The 15,487-nt window shown below is 46.2% G+C and overlaps 1 protein-coding gene across 2 annotated transcripts in view; it reads left to right on the forward strand.

Annotated features, from left to right (window-relative positions):
* IGSF21 (immunoglobin superfamily member 21) overlaps positions 1-15,487 on the forward strand; it is a 208,016-nt gene that overhangs the window by 6,907 nt on the left and 185,622 nt on the right. For both annotated transcript variants that reach the window (XM_042478473.1, XM_042478474.1), the window contains exon 3: positions 2,050-2,190. In XM_042478473.1, coding sequence (XP_042334407.1) covers positions 2,064-2,190 — 127 coding nt within the window. In that variant the 5' untranslated portion in view covers positions 2,050-2,063. The remainder of the gene's footprint in view (positions 1-2,049; positions 2,191-15,487) is intronic.

A 15,487-nucleotide genomic window follows, 5' to 3' on the forward strand; every position in this document is an offset into this window, starting at 1 on the left:
AGGCAGCAAGAGGTTGGGAAAATGGAGGGAAAGCAGCAGATACATAGTGCAATGCAAAGGGAGATTGGCCAAGGGGACATAACGGGGATTAGGGTGATGCATTGGGGAATGTTGCCATTTTCCTTCTCCTCCTCCTGCAAACTGAAGGCTTCTCTGTCTTCCTTGATGGACTCAATCCACAAGGAACGTGGTCTTCTCCTTTCCCGACTGGCTTCCACTTTATTCCAACACTATTCTCTTTTCCAGTGTTGTCTTGTCTTGTGTCCAAAGTACAACAGTCTCAGTTTAGTCAGCTTGGCTTTTAGGGGAAGCTCAGGGTCTATTTCTCAGGACTCCTATGGAAACTATAGCTCTCAAATCCAGAATGCTGGGGGGACCACAAAGAGCCCCCAGACCCACTTAAATTGCTCACAGCGGTTGTGATGTACTTAGAAAACCATACAAGGGGGGCAGTTGGAAAGTGTCCAATGGAAATGGGTAGATGATGGAGAGACAAACAACCACCCTGAGATGGTTGCGCATGAGATGATGTGGGCACACTGGGTACCAGAGGGGAGGAAGAGAGAGGCGGATGCCACATCCTCCTGCCAAAACCAATGGCTCTGACTCCTAATCTCCCTCATTGCCTTTGTCAGGGAGGCAGATGTTGGTGTCAAGAGGAGGCCGTCGGCTGGAGTACATCAGTACAATCCCAGCCTGGGGCAACTGGGGCTGCTGGTTACGCACTGGTGCGGGATGGGAGCCTGTCTCTGCAATATGTCTGCCACGACTCAGAGAGGTGCGGATCCATGCGGAGCCAATGAAAGGAAATGAAAGGAGAAGGAAGGGGATTGTTTTAGAGAGAAGCAGAGGGAGAAAGAAAAGACAGGGGTGGCAGTCTGAAGGGAAGCATGAGGAAGGGAAAAAAGGAAGGAAGGAAGGAAGACTAGGATAGTAGGAGAAAAGGGTAAAGAGGAAGGAAGGAAGGAAGGAAGGAAGGAAGGAAGGAAGGAAGGAAGGAAGGAGGGAGGGAAAATGAGGGATGCAGGAGAATGGGGAAAGAGGGAAGAAGGAGAAAGTCAAGTCCTGAAATGCCCATTTTTAAAAAAAATAGAACTTTGCCATTTTGCAATTTTTTAATAAATGGAAGCCCCAACATTTCTGAGAGCGCATAATCTGACCCTGTGGCCCTTGGAGGCTCTCCACAAAAGAGCTTCACTGTCAGGTCACCGCAAAGCAGAGAATAATAGAGCAGGGGATGCAATATAATACCATGAGGGTTGCGAGTGCAAAAAGAGAAATGGCTGGGTGAGGACAACGCATGGCCTCCTCCCCATCAATTAATGCCACCTGAGCTGCTCTCATTTTCAGTATCTCTGGAAAGAGAACCACTTTGGGATGGAATTTACCTTGGTTGCAGATGATCACTAAGGACTAGGACTCTGGAGAGCAGGGTTCGATTCCTTGCTTGGCCATGGAAACCCACTGGGTGACCTTAGGCAAGACACACTCTCTCAGCCTCAGAGGAGACACTGGAAAAACCATCTCTGAACAAATCTCGATGAGAAAACCCCATGATAGTTTTGTCTAAAAAGGGTCGCCATAAGTCTTGAAGGCACACAACAACAACACTATATGTGAATATTACATATCACTGTGTTTTCTTGCTCCTTGGAGCTGGAGGCTGTTTTGGAGTGTCTACTACAGGCCTCCTTCCCACTTATAGATAAATCGGTGTGCGATCTGAATCGATGGATCGATTCAACAGCAGAGCGTGATTCCCACTACATTTGCCCCAATTGCATTTCCCCCCTGCAAAATAACCCACTTGTTCACATTCACGAACGAATTGGGATCCAGTTTAAAAGGTAGTGGGAGGCCATAGACTCTGTTCCGTTGAAGCCGGAGCTTCTAAATCTTTCTTTAGTGGCACTACAATTCCCATGCTTTATTAAAAGCAGATTTTGGAAAGGTGTTAAATGCAGAGTTGAACAAGAGTGATGCTTTCTGTGCAACGCAGAGCTTGGGTAACTCTATTTCCAACCATTTCTCTCTTTTGCTGGATTTTAGTCTTTGCTCTTCGGATGCTGTGCTTGGAGCAACTGCAGATGACATTCAACACTTCACGCTTAATAACGTTGAGAAGGGATGTCCGGAGGTTTCGGGTTCGAGTCTTGAAATCTCCTGTCCGACGATGCTGTCGACCAGCAGGTAAATCTTCTCAAACTGGAATGGAGACTCTGTTGGAAATAGGATTTTCTGGGTGTTGTTTTTGCAAACTCTTACAGGGATAAACGTTTTAACGTTCTTAGTTTTGCCAAGTCGGAAAGGAATAATTTTTAAATCCACCTTCCTTTTCCTCCTCCTTTCCTCTTCTTCTCTTCTTTATCTCCCCCCCCCCTTTTTTTTTTTTTTTTGGAAGCAGAACTAAACTTCAAAGAGAGTTTAGGCAATGCTGGGTCCCTAGGCTAGGCCTGCTTATTTATTTATTATTTTAACACGATAGTAAAAAAAGAGAAGTCGGGGGCTGATCATGCATGGCTTAATAAATATTTATGCCACAGTGAGAATTCATGATGGAAATAAATAGCGGTTATTTTCCCCGCTTAGGACAGAAAATGTTTCTGAAGTGGAATTAAATGTGTGATTTATACATCCAGGAAGGATGTAATTGGATTTATAATAAACAGGTGTTTACATCCTTATCAACCCGTAATGATGTCATAACAAGGAAACAGGGGAGAGGAGAGGAAATTCTATCACCATCCGAGTAATGGAGACCGGCTTGAATGCGCCGCGCGGCTGTAATTCCATCAAAATGGGGATGGCAGAGCGGTAAACTTTCCAAGTGAAAACTCCAATCACCAGATGGAGTTATGGGCAGGATGGATTAGTGCCCCGGGGGTTCCTAGGCCGCGGCATTCAGGGATGTGCAAGGCTCCCATGCCCCCTCCTCCTTCTCCTCCTCCTTCCTCTTCATCTCCTCGTCTTCCTCCTATTTCTCCTCCTTCCTCTTCATCTTCTCATCTTCCTCCTCCTTCCTCTTCCTCTTCTCATCTTCCTCCTATTTCTCCTCCTTCCTCTTCATCTTCTTCTCCTCGTCTTTCTCCTATTTCTCCTCCTTCCTCTTCCTCTTCCTCTTTTCATCGTCCTCCTGTTTCTCCTCCTTCCTCTTCATCTTCTTCTCCTTGTCTTCCTCCTATTTCTCCTCCTTCCTTCCTCTACTTGTCTTCCTCCTCACCTTCCTCTTCATCTTCCTCTTCTCATCTTCCTCCTATTTCTCCCTCTTCCTCTTCCTCTTCTCATCTTCCTCCTGTTTCTCCTCCTTCCTCTTCATCTTCCTCTCCTCGTCGTTCCTCCTATTTCTCCACCTTCCTCTTTATCTTCCTCTCCTCGTCTTCCTCCTATTTCTCCTTGTTCCTACTCTTCCTCCCTGTTCATCTTCCTCTTCCTCTCTTCACCTTCCTCCTCTTCCTCCTTGTTCCTCCTCCTCCTGTGGCTCGCAACTCCTTTGGGGGTCGGACGACCCTTTCACAGGGGTCGCCTAAGACCATCCGAAAACACATATTTCCATTGGAAAACACAAGTAATTTTATGGTGGGGGGAGCACCACAACATGAGAAACTGTATTAAAGGGTCACGGTGTTAAGAAGGTTGAGGACCACTGTCCTAGTAGATAGTGAGTGAGATTTGAGCAACATCTCTTTGGGTGGTTGGCATAGTGGGTGAGATTTGGGCAATGCCTCTTTGGGAGGTTGGTACAGTGGGTGAGATTTGGGCAATGCCTCTTTGGGAGGTTGGTACAGTGGGTGAGATTTGAGCAATATCTCTTTGGGTGGTTGGCATAGTGTTTGAGATTTGAGCAGCATCTCTTTGGGTGGTTGGCGTAGTGGGCGAGATCTGGGCAACATCTTTTTAGGTTTGGACATAGTGGATGAGCCTTAGGCAATGTCTCTTTGGGTGGTGGGTGTAGCGGGTAAGATTTGGGCAACATCTCTTTGGGTGATTGGCATAGTGATTGAGATTTGGACAACATCTTTTTGGCTGGTCGGTGTAGTGAGTGAGATTTGGACATCTCTTTTGTTGTTGGACATAGTGGATGAGACTTGAGCAACATGTCTTTGGGTGGTGGGCGTAGTGGGTGAGATCTGGGCAATATCTCTTTGGACGCTGAGAAGGTTCCTACAAAACAAGACTTTCAGGCTGGTTAGATGCTTTCTGGTTTGCTTTCTTCATCCATGACCTCCTGCTTTTCCAGAGACGACTCTTTCCTCCACTTGCTCCTTCATGGTGCCTTGGGGAAGGTGGGTCACACAGAAAGCCTTCCTTGGCACTTTCTTCTCTTTTCCTCTCCTCATCCTCCCCTGTTAAGAGGAGGAAGGGAGGCCTCCTTTTTTGCTGCTGAGAAAATGGAATTCAGGTCAACAAGATAAACTGTCCCTTCAAGGGCAGAGGGAAGGAAAGGAGGAGGGAAGGAAAGAGAAGGAGGACTGTAAATGGGTATTTCACAGCTGGCATTCGAACGTGCCTCCCAGGTGCACAGAATTGTACCTAATGGAGGCATATGGTACCCCAAGGGTCATCTACTCCAACCCCGTCCATGTGCTAAGACGCAACTGAGACACCCTGAGAGACTCCCACCCAAAGTCTGTTTAAAGACCTCCAAAGAGTCTGCCATCCTCCCAGGCAGTCCCCTTTCACTGCTTTTTCCTATGCCTCAATTAAATCTTATTTGGAGTATGGTCACATCTGCAGGTGGGGCTACCTTTGCAAAATGTTCACAGTCTTCAAAATATAAACTGTGCCTCCTATGAAACAGCTCTGTTGGTTTTTAAAGCCTTGTGTGCATCAAATGTTTTGATTTTGGCATTGCATGGGGGCCCATTGGAGAGGTGACAGATAGATGCTCTAAATCAGTGTTTCCCAAACTTTGGTCCTCCAGGAGTTTTGGACTTCAACTCCCAGAAGACCTTGCCAGTTGGGTCAACAATCAAGAATGCTGGGACCTGGAGTTTGAAACATCTGGAGCAAAGTTTGGGAAACACTGCTCTAGAGCTAGCTCTTAGAGAATCCCAAGCCTCCCTTCCTAAACTATGAAGCCAAGGTTTCTAGAGGTTGGAACCATAGGAGTTAAGTGTGATCATAGCACTATAAGTATGGCCGTGTCTGCACTGATGGGAAAACCCGACTTATTGTTAGGTCTTCTGGATGTGTAAGGAGGATGAAGAAAGTATTGTGGTGGGAAACTAGAAGTTCTGGTCAGGAAAAGGTCAATGGGTCACTTATTGGCCAACTTTCCAAGACTCTGGTAGTGATGTCCTGCCTTTCTTTCTATCTTCCATATGTTCTGCATGGCTCTCTTCCTTCCCACTTTATCCTCACAACAAACTTGGAAGGTAGGTCAGGATGACGGAGAAAAAGAGAGACCGGCCCAAGGATAACCAATGGGTTTGATGGCTCAACAGACATTTAAACCACAATCTCCTAAGTCTGATGCTCCAACCACTACACACCATTCTCTGGCCAACATCCAGTGCTGCGGAAATTTCCTATGTCCTGGGGCATCCAATTTTCCTTGGTGGACTTGATTGTGACGGCAGAGATGCTTCTTCTTCTCAAGGGAGACAGAAGAAGCACGAGGTTCAGGCATACAACGCAGAGGAAATCATACATTTCTGAAAGAGCTGCCCTTGGAATATTCCTGCCGCAGACGTCCAAACTATACATGTCAGCCTCCGTGAGCCGAGGGAATTGAGTTGGCATCGCAGCGTATGCGACGCTGTGCCCTCAGGGGGTCTACCAGCCTGGTACTGTCTGCCCTTGTTAATGATTTAATTGAACCATACCAACCCATCTCCAAAGGCAGCTTGGAGCGTGGAAGAGGCATGAGACTCCAGAAGATGGGGTGCTTGGGTTGTTGCTTTTTAACCCAAGCCCCCAACCAACGACGGGAGAAATGTGGTCCTATCGCACAACCTATGCCCACATCCGCATAGAGGAAATGCAACGTTCCTCTCCTATTCCCACACTGGTCTGTTTGGATGCCAAAATGCATGGAAGATGGACCCAATACTCCAGGGAAGTCTCCTTTTATTCCAAATCCAGGGAGTGATGACTAAGTGGAAACTCTATCATTTGCTGCAAAACAGATTTGAAGACCAGTGTCCAGGGCTGCATCCACACTGCAGAATTAATGCTGTTCGACACCACTTTAGCTGCCATGGCTCAATGCTATGGGATTTGAGGATCCATAGTTTTGTGAGATATTTGGCTTTTGCCGTCAGAGCACTCCGGTGCCATAGCACTATAGCCATCTTTAAATATCTGTAGAAGATGGAGCAAACTTGCTTTCTGCTGCTCCAGAAACTAGATCACGAACCAATAGATTCCAATTACCCCCAAAAAGAGATCGCACCTAAACGTTAGGAAGAACTTCTGGACTTTAAGAGATGTTTTGATGGTGGGTTGGAAGTTGGTGGGCCTCTCCATCTTCTGAGGTCTTTAAACAGAGGTTGGATGGGCTTCTTGCAGGAGTGCTGTTATTGTGCGTTGGACTGGATGACCCTTGTCTTCCCTTCCAACACTATGATATGATCCTTATAGAGATGCCCAAGTTGGTCTGATCCAAGGCTCCCAAGCTCTTCGTATTCTTTTTAGCCCAAATGTGCTTGTTTGAGCATTTGAACTACATGCGCTGATCTGAGAAAGTTCCCGGATGGCATTCCAGTTGGCATCACAGCGGGGGTGAAGGTAGGCAGCAGGCCATATGTCTGAGACATTGCAGAATGTTAATGATGCAAAGCATGCACCGGGTGAATGTTTGCAAGGAGACATCGAACAGGGATCTGCCGTTACAGTCATACAGTTCATGCACTGCCGCCCGCATGCCAAAGGGAGGCATTCACCCAGCTGGATTTATTTGGGATAATCCATTTATTTGGGATAAACCCATTGGGTGAGAGTAAGAGCATCAAGCTCAGTGAAGGGGAAGGCAACAGGAAAAGAGGAAGACTCCATTACAGGTGGATTGACTCCATTAGAGAAGCCACAGCCGTGGGTTTGCAAGACCTGAGAAGAGCTCTTAAGAACAGGGTTTCTTTTCTTTGCAGAGGAAGTTGACCAAGTCTACAAAAGCTCATGCTACCGGTACATTTTTTACTCAATTAGTCTCAAGATCCATTTGCGTGCTCATTTTGCATGCTACAAGATCCCTTTGCTTGCCACATCCATGCTACCGACATGCTACAAGATCCCTTGGCATGCTCCTTTTACATGCTATAAGATCTCTTTGCCTGCTACATGCATGCTACCCACATGCTGCGAGATCCCTTGGCATACTCATTTTACATGCGACAAGATCCCTTTGCCTGCTACATGCACGCTACTACATGCTATAAGGTCCCTTTGCATGCTCACATTGGAGATTAACCTGGCTACGTCTCCGAATTTGACAAAGAAACCCTGCTAGAGAAATGCAAAGATGCACAACAGGAAACCAGCAAGTGTGTCCAATACACATTTGGACTTGTGCACATCAGTGCACAGTGTGCATCGGCGTGTGATACTCATCAGACACTGTATCTGCTATGTAGTCATGTCACATTACGGAAATGTCCAGTCCTAATTTTTGCATTCGCAAGTCCGCTTGGGAAGATGCAACAGGATTGCGGTCTTGAAGTTTTCAAAGCTATGTGGTCTTAAAAGAAGGTGAGCCCTCACTTTCTCTCTTTTTGGTTGTAACAGGGTTAATGACTTGTTAAATCAGGTCAGCACTGAGCCTGCGATGATAACCCCGGTTTAATTCCAAGCGGTTCTCATTTCCCAGCCAGCAAAGACCTCCGTTCTGGCCATTAGGGCTTAATTGCTATTTAAGTGGCGCCATTTGTCCTCTTCTCTCCACCCCTTGTCAGAAAGAGAGGGAAGGCCGGGTGCGAATCTTCCCAGTCGGAGCCAAGTCGATTCCTAATTCTCTCCCCTCGAGGCGGGAGATCTGATCGGATGGCCCTGTTCCTTGTCGAAGGCATTGGAACTCTTGTCCATTCCCCAGGACCTCTGATGGATTGCAGCAGAATCTGAGCATACGGCCAGAGATCTGGGGCAGGCGCCGGTGAGATACCTGCTCCGCCGTGGAGCTCTGGAAAAGTGAGATATCGGCCTTGCGGCGGGAACGTGCAAAGGCGACGAGCGAGATAAGGTCTGCGCTGAAGGGAAACGCGGCAGATAAATTATTCATTAAGGCCCATGCTTGAGAAGATAGGGCCGCCCTGAGCTCCAATGCAGCTGGAGTGCATTCATTGCAAATGGGAACGCATTCGGAGAGGTTCGCCATAAAACAGTTCCTGGGCCTCGCATCAAAAAAAGCAGAGGCACAGGAGTTCTGTTTTATGCAGGGAGGTTAATGTGAAAGGAGCAATGGCTGTTCCTGGAAAGAATTCAAAGATATAGCCATGTTAGTCTGTAGAATCAGTGAGTAAAGAGAGTCTTTGATACTGACTGAAAGGAAGAAGTTGGCGCATGAGCTTTCCTAGACTTCTACTTTCTCAGATGCTTTTGTTCTTGGAAAGGTTTTGGAGGATACAGTTGACCACATTTGGCGGCTTTTGCTTTTGCAATTTCAATTATTTGCGGATTGGATTCCTATGTTCTCTGTAGAAATCTCTAGGCCCACATCTGGTTCAAGGCTGTGGAAGCGAAATTGTGTATCACAATGGAAAGAATTCAAACCCAGCCGTTGTGCACTGGGTTGTGACTTCAGTTGTGCAAACCAAGGCATCCGTTTTTGCAATATTTCTTTCCCCTCTTTTCTACCTCATACTCAGATCCAACTGGAGCAATTCAATTCTTTGACATTTGTGGGGTGCGTGATTTAATTTATTTTTTCGTTTTTTCTGCTGCAAGCCAGGAAGAAGGCCAGCTTGCGATGAATAATCTTCCAAATCTGGAAGGAGACTCGGGTGGATGCACTTTCTCTTACTCTTACTCTTTCCTTTCTTCCCCTTCTGCTGTGCGTAAGTGCATTTTGTCACTTGCTGACAGCTTGATGAAAAGGAACGAGGAGGAAAATAGTGCTCAAGATACATTTCTGGAACCGGGCGGAAAGCGAAAAAGAGGAAAGAGAGGCAAGGAGCAAGGAGATTGAAGGGATGGGTCGACTTGTTCCTGACATCTTGGCTACCTTGTTGGGTCCCTTTTGGGAATTCAGGCTGCACATGTGTTTCCGTCCTGAACTCAATTCTCCCATTACTTCCCTTTGCACCAAGGTGAAATGAATTCGCCCGTATCGTAGTCCACCCTTGACAGCCAGCATTTGTTGGTCCTCTTGTGCAACTCTGTGGTTAACATCTTCCAGATGTTGGCCACAGAGTTGCGCTGGAGGACCCAGAGTTTCCTAGAGAGGTGTTATTTGCGGCCAGCAGTAGTCCAAAAATATTATACAGTTCACCCTTATCCACGCTTTCTCTCTCCACGGTTTCAGTTCATTTTCACTCCAAAAGTATCACTGTTATAGGGTTCAAAACTATCCATGATTTTCGGTATCCACTGGGGTTTTGGGAACATATCTCTTATGAATAAAGGAGGAACTACTGTACTTAGCTAAGGAGCAGGGATGCTAAGAAACCTTGGCCTCATTCCCACTAAATGACCGTGGTTCGCACTTGAACCGAATCAGTGAAGTGATTCAGAGAAGCGGCGCATGCGCTAGACCCGTTTAACCCGCATCTGATTTCCTCCCACATCTTTTTGGATAAATTGATTCTGCGCAAGTGTGAACCAGACGTAGATCGGAATCGATTTAAATTTGCCCTTTGATTGGCTGGAGCGGGTCCATTTAGAATCGGTTCATTTGTGAATGTGAACCCCAAGTAGGTTATTTTATTTTATTTAGCCTCAAGTAAATGCGATCTGGGCAAGTGTAGTGTGAACCACGCTCCGCTGCCAAACCGATCCATCGATTTGGTTTGCAAAGCGATTTATTTGCAAGGGGGAATGGGGCCATTCTTAGTGAATTGTGAACATAACTGTTGGACACTGACAACAGTGCTTGATGCACACCAGGACCAGTATGTATCAGTGCATGATGTGCATTGGTGTGCAGTGGATATTGGTATGCAACACACATTGGTGCACAATGCACATAATGACCAATGCACCTCGCTTTCTCCCTCTTGATGGTCCTTCCTTCCTTCCTTCCTTCCTTCCTTCCTAACATTTGGGGTTCTCATAGGAAAGTCCCACCTTCCCAGATCTTGCAGCAGCAAATTCATGCGCAGGGCTTGAAAGGCTTTAATGCTGAGATCCATCTGGTGCGGCATGGCAGCAAGGAAGAAATATTAATAGAGTGAAAGAGGCGTCCTGCACTTGGCTGGGATTTTCTGCATTATTAAAGGACTGTTAATCTTTATGCTCTGGAGTAGTCAAGTGTCCAGAGGGATCTTTCTTTTTCTTTCTCTCTCTGCCTCCACCCCACTTTGGGTTTTACTGTCGATGGTAGAGAGATATGGTGGAATTGCATCTTGGAAGAGTGGATGCATAGGAAATCTTCTTTTGGTGCAACTGATGTAGGGCATCCACAATAGTGCATATATTGAGTGGGGAACAAAATATAAGAACATTGCCACACCAAAGATGCTTTCTGCATCTCCAATTGAATTTTCCATCATTTCCCCAAATTTCCAGCATTGCAGTAGTGTAAAATTTCAGCATTTAGAAACAGAGCTTTTGCATCCAAAGGTAAGGGCCAGGCAGAGTGACCAAGCGCATGCAAACACCGCAGATGCAAGAGTAGGAATGGTTCTTGGTGTCTCTGCAATGCTATAAATTTGGAGTCTGAAGGAAAAATTCATGCAGAGGAGGAGGATTTTTTATTTGAAGGGGCAATGCTTTCCTTTTGCGCTGGAGGAGCCACAAAGGCCTAGCAGAGTGTTCTCTCTAGGAATCTCTACGTCTTTCAGTGCAGCTTTTAGTTAAAGCTGACCATAGAGTTGCACTGGAGGAGAACCTAGATATTCCTAGAGAGAACATATTAACCAAATCCATGAATAATCAAATCTGCAAATATGGAGGGATGAGTGTATTTTTTATATACATACATACATATATACATGAGTTAAAGTACAGGACTTACATTGACCCATGGATAATTTGACCCATGTTTTGGGGGTCAATTCTTTGACCCAAATTTCTAGACTTATACTTGAGTACATATAGTAAATAAAATCAGAAGGGGAAAGAGGAGCGAAAGGTATGAGGCTGCCCAGCATCTTGTCCAAAAGTAGTTTGCATTCAATGAAATCCGCAGGAGAAGAGGAAAGAAGGGTATTTGCTCCTTCCCTGTAGACTAAGGCAAAAGCAAACTGCTGCAGCCTTTCCTAGCTTGTCTGTTCTTCCTCATCTCATCCATACCTTCTTCCCTCTTCTTGGTCGCTCTCTGAGGATACCTGCGAAACCTTGGAGGCTATGAGGCACGTGCAGCGAATCCGTAAGGGAACGATTTTGCAACTCATTCCTCCTCCTCCTCCTCCTCTTCCTCTCCTTCCTCCTCCTCCTCTTCCTCTCCTTCAATTGCGAGCTGAATGCAATTGTCATGCAGTTATTCTCACCAAAGGCAGAGGCGTCTGTCTCGAGAATTATTTCTACCATCTCTCCCTCTCTCTCTCTCTCGTTCTCTCTCTCCGGCAGTGATATCTCTCCTTTCTCAGGAGCTACGGTTATAAATAACTCATACTCGCTGCAGATGACATTCGCATTTGTGCTCTTTCTCTCCCCATCTTCCCCCCCCCCCCAAAAATATCCTCCCTTCTGTTATTCCCTTCCTTCCTCTCTTGTTTTCTTTTTATTGTCCTGGTATTAAAGGGAAAGAGCTATGGCCGGACTCTCTGGGGCTTTGCTTTTGGACATCTGGACCATAGGGGGAAGCCTGATGCCACCTGCGCCAAGATGGCATAAAAAACAAGATGGTCGCCGTAACTCCAAGGCGGCAAGGACCCCGCCCCCAAAAAGGATTAAAATAAAAAGAGAAAGTATTCTTTATCCTAGAGCATTGGTTTAATAATCAGCCTCTAATACACTTTCGCCCTCGCTCTGAGTTGGCTTAGTGAAAACGAAACACATCTGGATTGTATAAGTTTGATACCACTTGAACTGCCGTGCCTCCATCCTGGGATTTGTAGTTTTAAAATGGATCTTTCTGTGAAGGTGGTGGGATGGAGAGAAAAGCCTCCCCAGATCTCATAACCTTGGTCAGGTTCAGATGGGACCCTACCATCCTTGAGATCGCCTGGATCTATATAGGTCCTTATATTTCATAACTGGTGCTTTGGATTGTTCCTGGAAGCAGATCAGTAAGCCTTGTTGTAACAGGATTATTGTTCCTGCACCCTGATAGAAAAGCCATTGGGTTGCTGTTGTATGGCCTCCCTGCAAATGGAAACCTGGACCAGAGAGACCTTTAGCTTGCGTCCAAAACCATGTCCACCTCTAAGGCCAGCCAGATTTCACTAATCCCCACATTTGGGGGAAATCTTGAACTCCTTTCCCATTCAGCCCATAATAAACCAGGATTATTGTTCTCCTTTGGTCAGGTCGCCTTGGGGGGTACGAAAATGTTTCTGCTGAGCTCAGAGACCCCATAAAACCCAGATCTACACCATCTTGGCTGCCGGCCGACAGAAGCCGTATATCCCTGGCCATTTCTGAGCTGATCAATAATTCCAAGCTCCATAAAATAGTGATTTCTGGCATGGCTGGGCAAATATGATCTATCATTCTTTCTCTCTCTTTTTCTTTCCTCCTTTCTCTCTCTCTCTCTTCAGGCTAATGACAGGAGAGTGTGCAGGTATTGGGAAAGGTACACAATGTATTTTTCTCTCCCAACTCCATCCTGAAACTTCTTTAGTAGGCAAATCATGGCTTCTGCCAGTTTCCTGGAGACACAGACATCATCATCATCATCATCATCATCAGTAGTAGTAGTAGATCTGGCTTTCCCCCCAAGTTGCTTTTGAGTTGCTTTTTCCAAAAGTTGACATGGCAAACGTCAAGGCTTTCCAAATGTACAGGTGTTGCTACTAGCCTTCTGTGCTAATAGTAGGCACAGTAGTTATTCTAGAGTTAAAAGTAACTCTTTCTATTATTCAACTGTGACTCAGAGTAGCAGTTAGAACATTGGACTAGGACTCACTGGGGTTCAAAGCTCCGCTCAGTCATGGAAACCCATTGGATAAACTTGGGCATGTTACACTCTCTCAGCTTCAGAGAAAGACGACGGAAAGTATCCTCCAGACACATCTGAAGAACCGTTGTGAGATGTAGTTGTTGGAGTGTTGGACAAGGACTCTAGGAGACCAGGGTTGCCCACTGGGTAGCCTTGGACAAGTCCCACTCTTAGAAGAAGGCAATGGTAAGCAATGGTAATGATTTGTTCCTCTGAACAAATCTGAAGAACCATTGTGTGGTGTAGTTGTTGAACTATAGGAGCCCATGGTTGTCCACTAGTTGGCCTTTGGTGAGTCACACTCCCTCAGCCTCACAGAAAGGCAATGGTAAGCCTCCTCCGAACAAATCTGAAGAACCATTTTGGGGTGTAGTAATGGCCAGAGGAGCCCACTTGGTTGGCCTTGGGCAAGTCCCACTCTCTCAGCTTCAGAAGAAGACGATGGTAAGCCTCTGAATAAACCTGAAGAACCATTGTGCGGTATAGTTGTTGAAGTGTTGGACTATAACCCTAGGAGCTCAGGTTGCCCATTGGGTAGCCTTGGGCAAGTCCCACTCTCTCAGCCTCAAAAGAAGACAACGGTAAGCCTCCTTGGAAGAAATCTGACCCAGAAAACCCTAAGAAGGGGTCACCATAAGCCAGAGTTGACTTGAAGTCACACAATAACAACAGCATCAAGAAATCTGTCATGCACCGACCAACAAAACCTCCCCTAGGGAAGCTTGGGAAGCAGTTTCTTTGTCCAGTGTTGACTGACCCCTTGACCCACAAGCCAAGGCCAAAGGTGACCTCCTTGTAGGTTCAAGACCTTTCCTGGCCTAGCTTTTCGCAGTGTGCATTGTCAACGGCGTGCGAAGCACAAGGGGATTTGAAGGTGGCTCATTGCTGTCAACCGCAGCCGAGGGGAAGCGCATTCTTCCTCCGCATGGAGCCGGCTCTGGGCCGTAATGAAATGCTAGTCACACTCCATAATGAACTGCTGTGAGAACTCTCTTTTCCTGATGCTCCCAGCAAATTAGATCTGGATTATTGGAGCAATGAGAATTGAATGATCGGAGATGTTATCGGGAAGGTGTCGGGGCCTCCTTTCCCCACTTGAGCCGGGTGTACGCTTAATTACCTGGCATTAAATGCAAAAAACCCTACCCACCCCGATGCACCACGACAACGACAACAACTACAACAAGAAGGAAAAACCCTCTCGCACTGAGCAAACAAACCGAGACCACTAACACAAATCTGGAGCGTGGAGCGCATTTGCAACTTCCTCTCCATTCACCCGGGAGGGACACAGAGGAGCAGAAGATGGAGGCTGCGGGAGAAAGAGGAGAGACGATCCAGGAATGCAAAGTCGGAAGCCCTCCAAAGGGAACCAAGGAGGAAATCTGTTCCTACAAAGAGATAGGGATATTGTGCCAAGCTCTTGAGCAGTATCATCTCCATATGAGGTTTTGGTGGGCACACACAAACCAGGTCCCCAGTTTGCCCATATTTCAGTCTTGCAAAGTCTTACAATCGTCCGGAGAGGGCTTTCGCTCTGCCATGTTCATAGGTGAAGACCCAGCAGATGAGGTCTTCTTGGTGGCTACCAAACTCTGTCCCTTGGAGGCTCGGTTGGACCCATCTCTGACCACTTTCTGCCAGCATGAAAATTCATCCTTGGGTCAAGAAAGAGCTTTATAATGGCTCTTGGAATCTGCTGGTTTTCTAAACCAAAATCCATGGATGCTCAAATCCCATTAAACAGTCAGTCTCTGATCCTGCCTGCTCACATTGAAGCAGGGAAGGCCTGGTGAGACAGCTTTGGGGCTTTAAAGTAGTAATAGTAACAACAACAACAACAACAACAACAACAATAATAATAGTGTCTCTCTCTCTATCTGTAATCCATGTTAAAAAACCAGGAGTGTTTTTTAAAAAGTTGTTTTGTTTAAAGGTTTAAAGAAACCTGGTTTGAAACATTGCTTAAACAAACCCGGTTTGCACCATGGTTTAAACAAACCTGGTTTAAACCAGTGGATCCCAGACTCAGGTCTTCCAGGTGTTTTGCACTTCAACCCTGAGAATCCCTGACTATTGGCCAGGATGGCTAAGGCTTCTGGGAGCTGAAGTCCCAAACACCCAGAGGACCAAAGTTTGGGAACCACTGTTTTAAACAAACCTGGTTTAAACCAATGGTTCCCAAACTGTGGTCCAAACGAACACTATTTCCCAATGTTATCAATTGATTTAAAATATATGTATCCCTCTTCCTACCATTAAAGCATCCATTAAAATTAGCCCAAACCATTTAAA

The sequence above is a fragment of the Sceloporus undulatus genome, chromosome 7 (assembly GCF_019175285.1).
Source record: "Sceloporus undulatus isolate JIND9_A2432 ecotype Alabama chromosome 7, SceUnd_v1.1, whole genome shotgun sequence".
In the NCBI taxonomy this organism is placed as follows: domain Eukaryota; kingdom Metazoa; phylum Chordata; class Lepidosauria; order Squamata; family Phrynosomatidae; genus Sceloporus; species Sceloporus undulatus.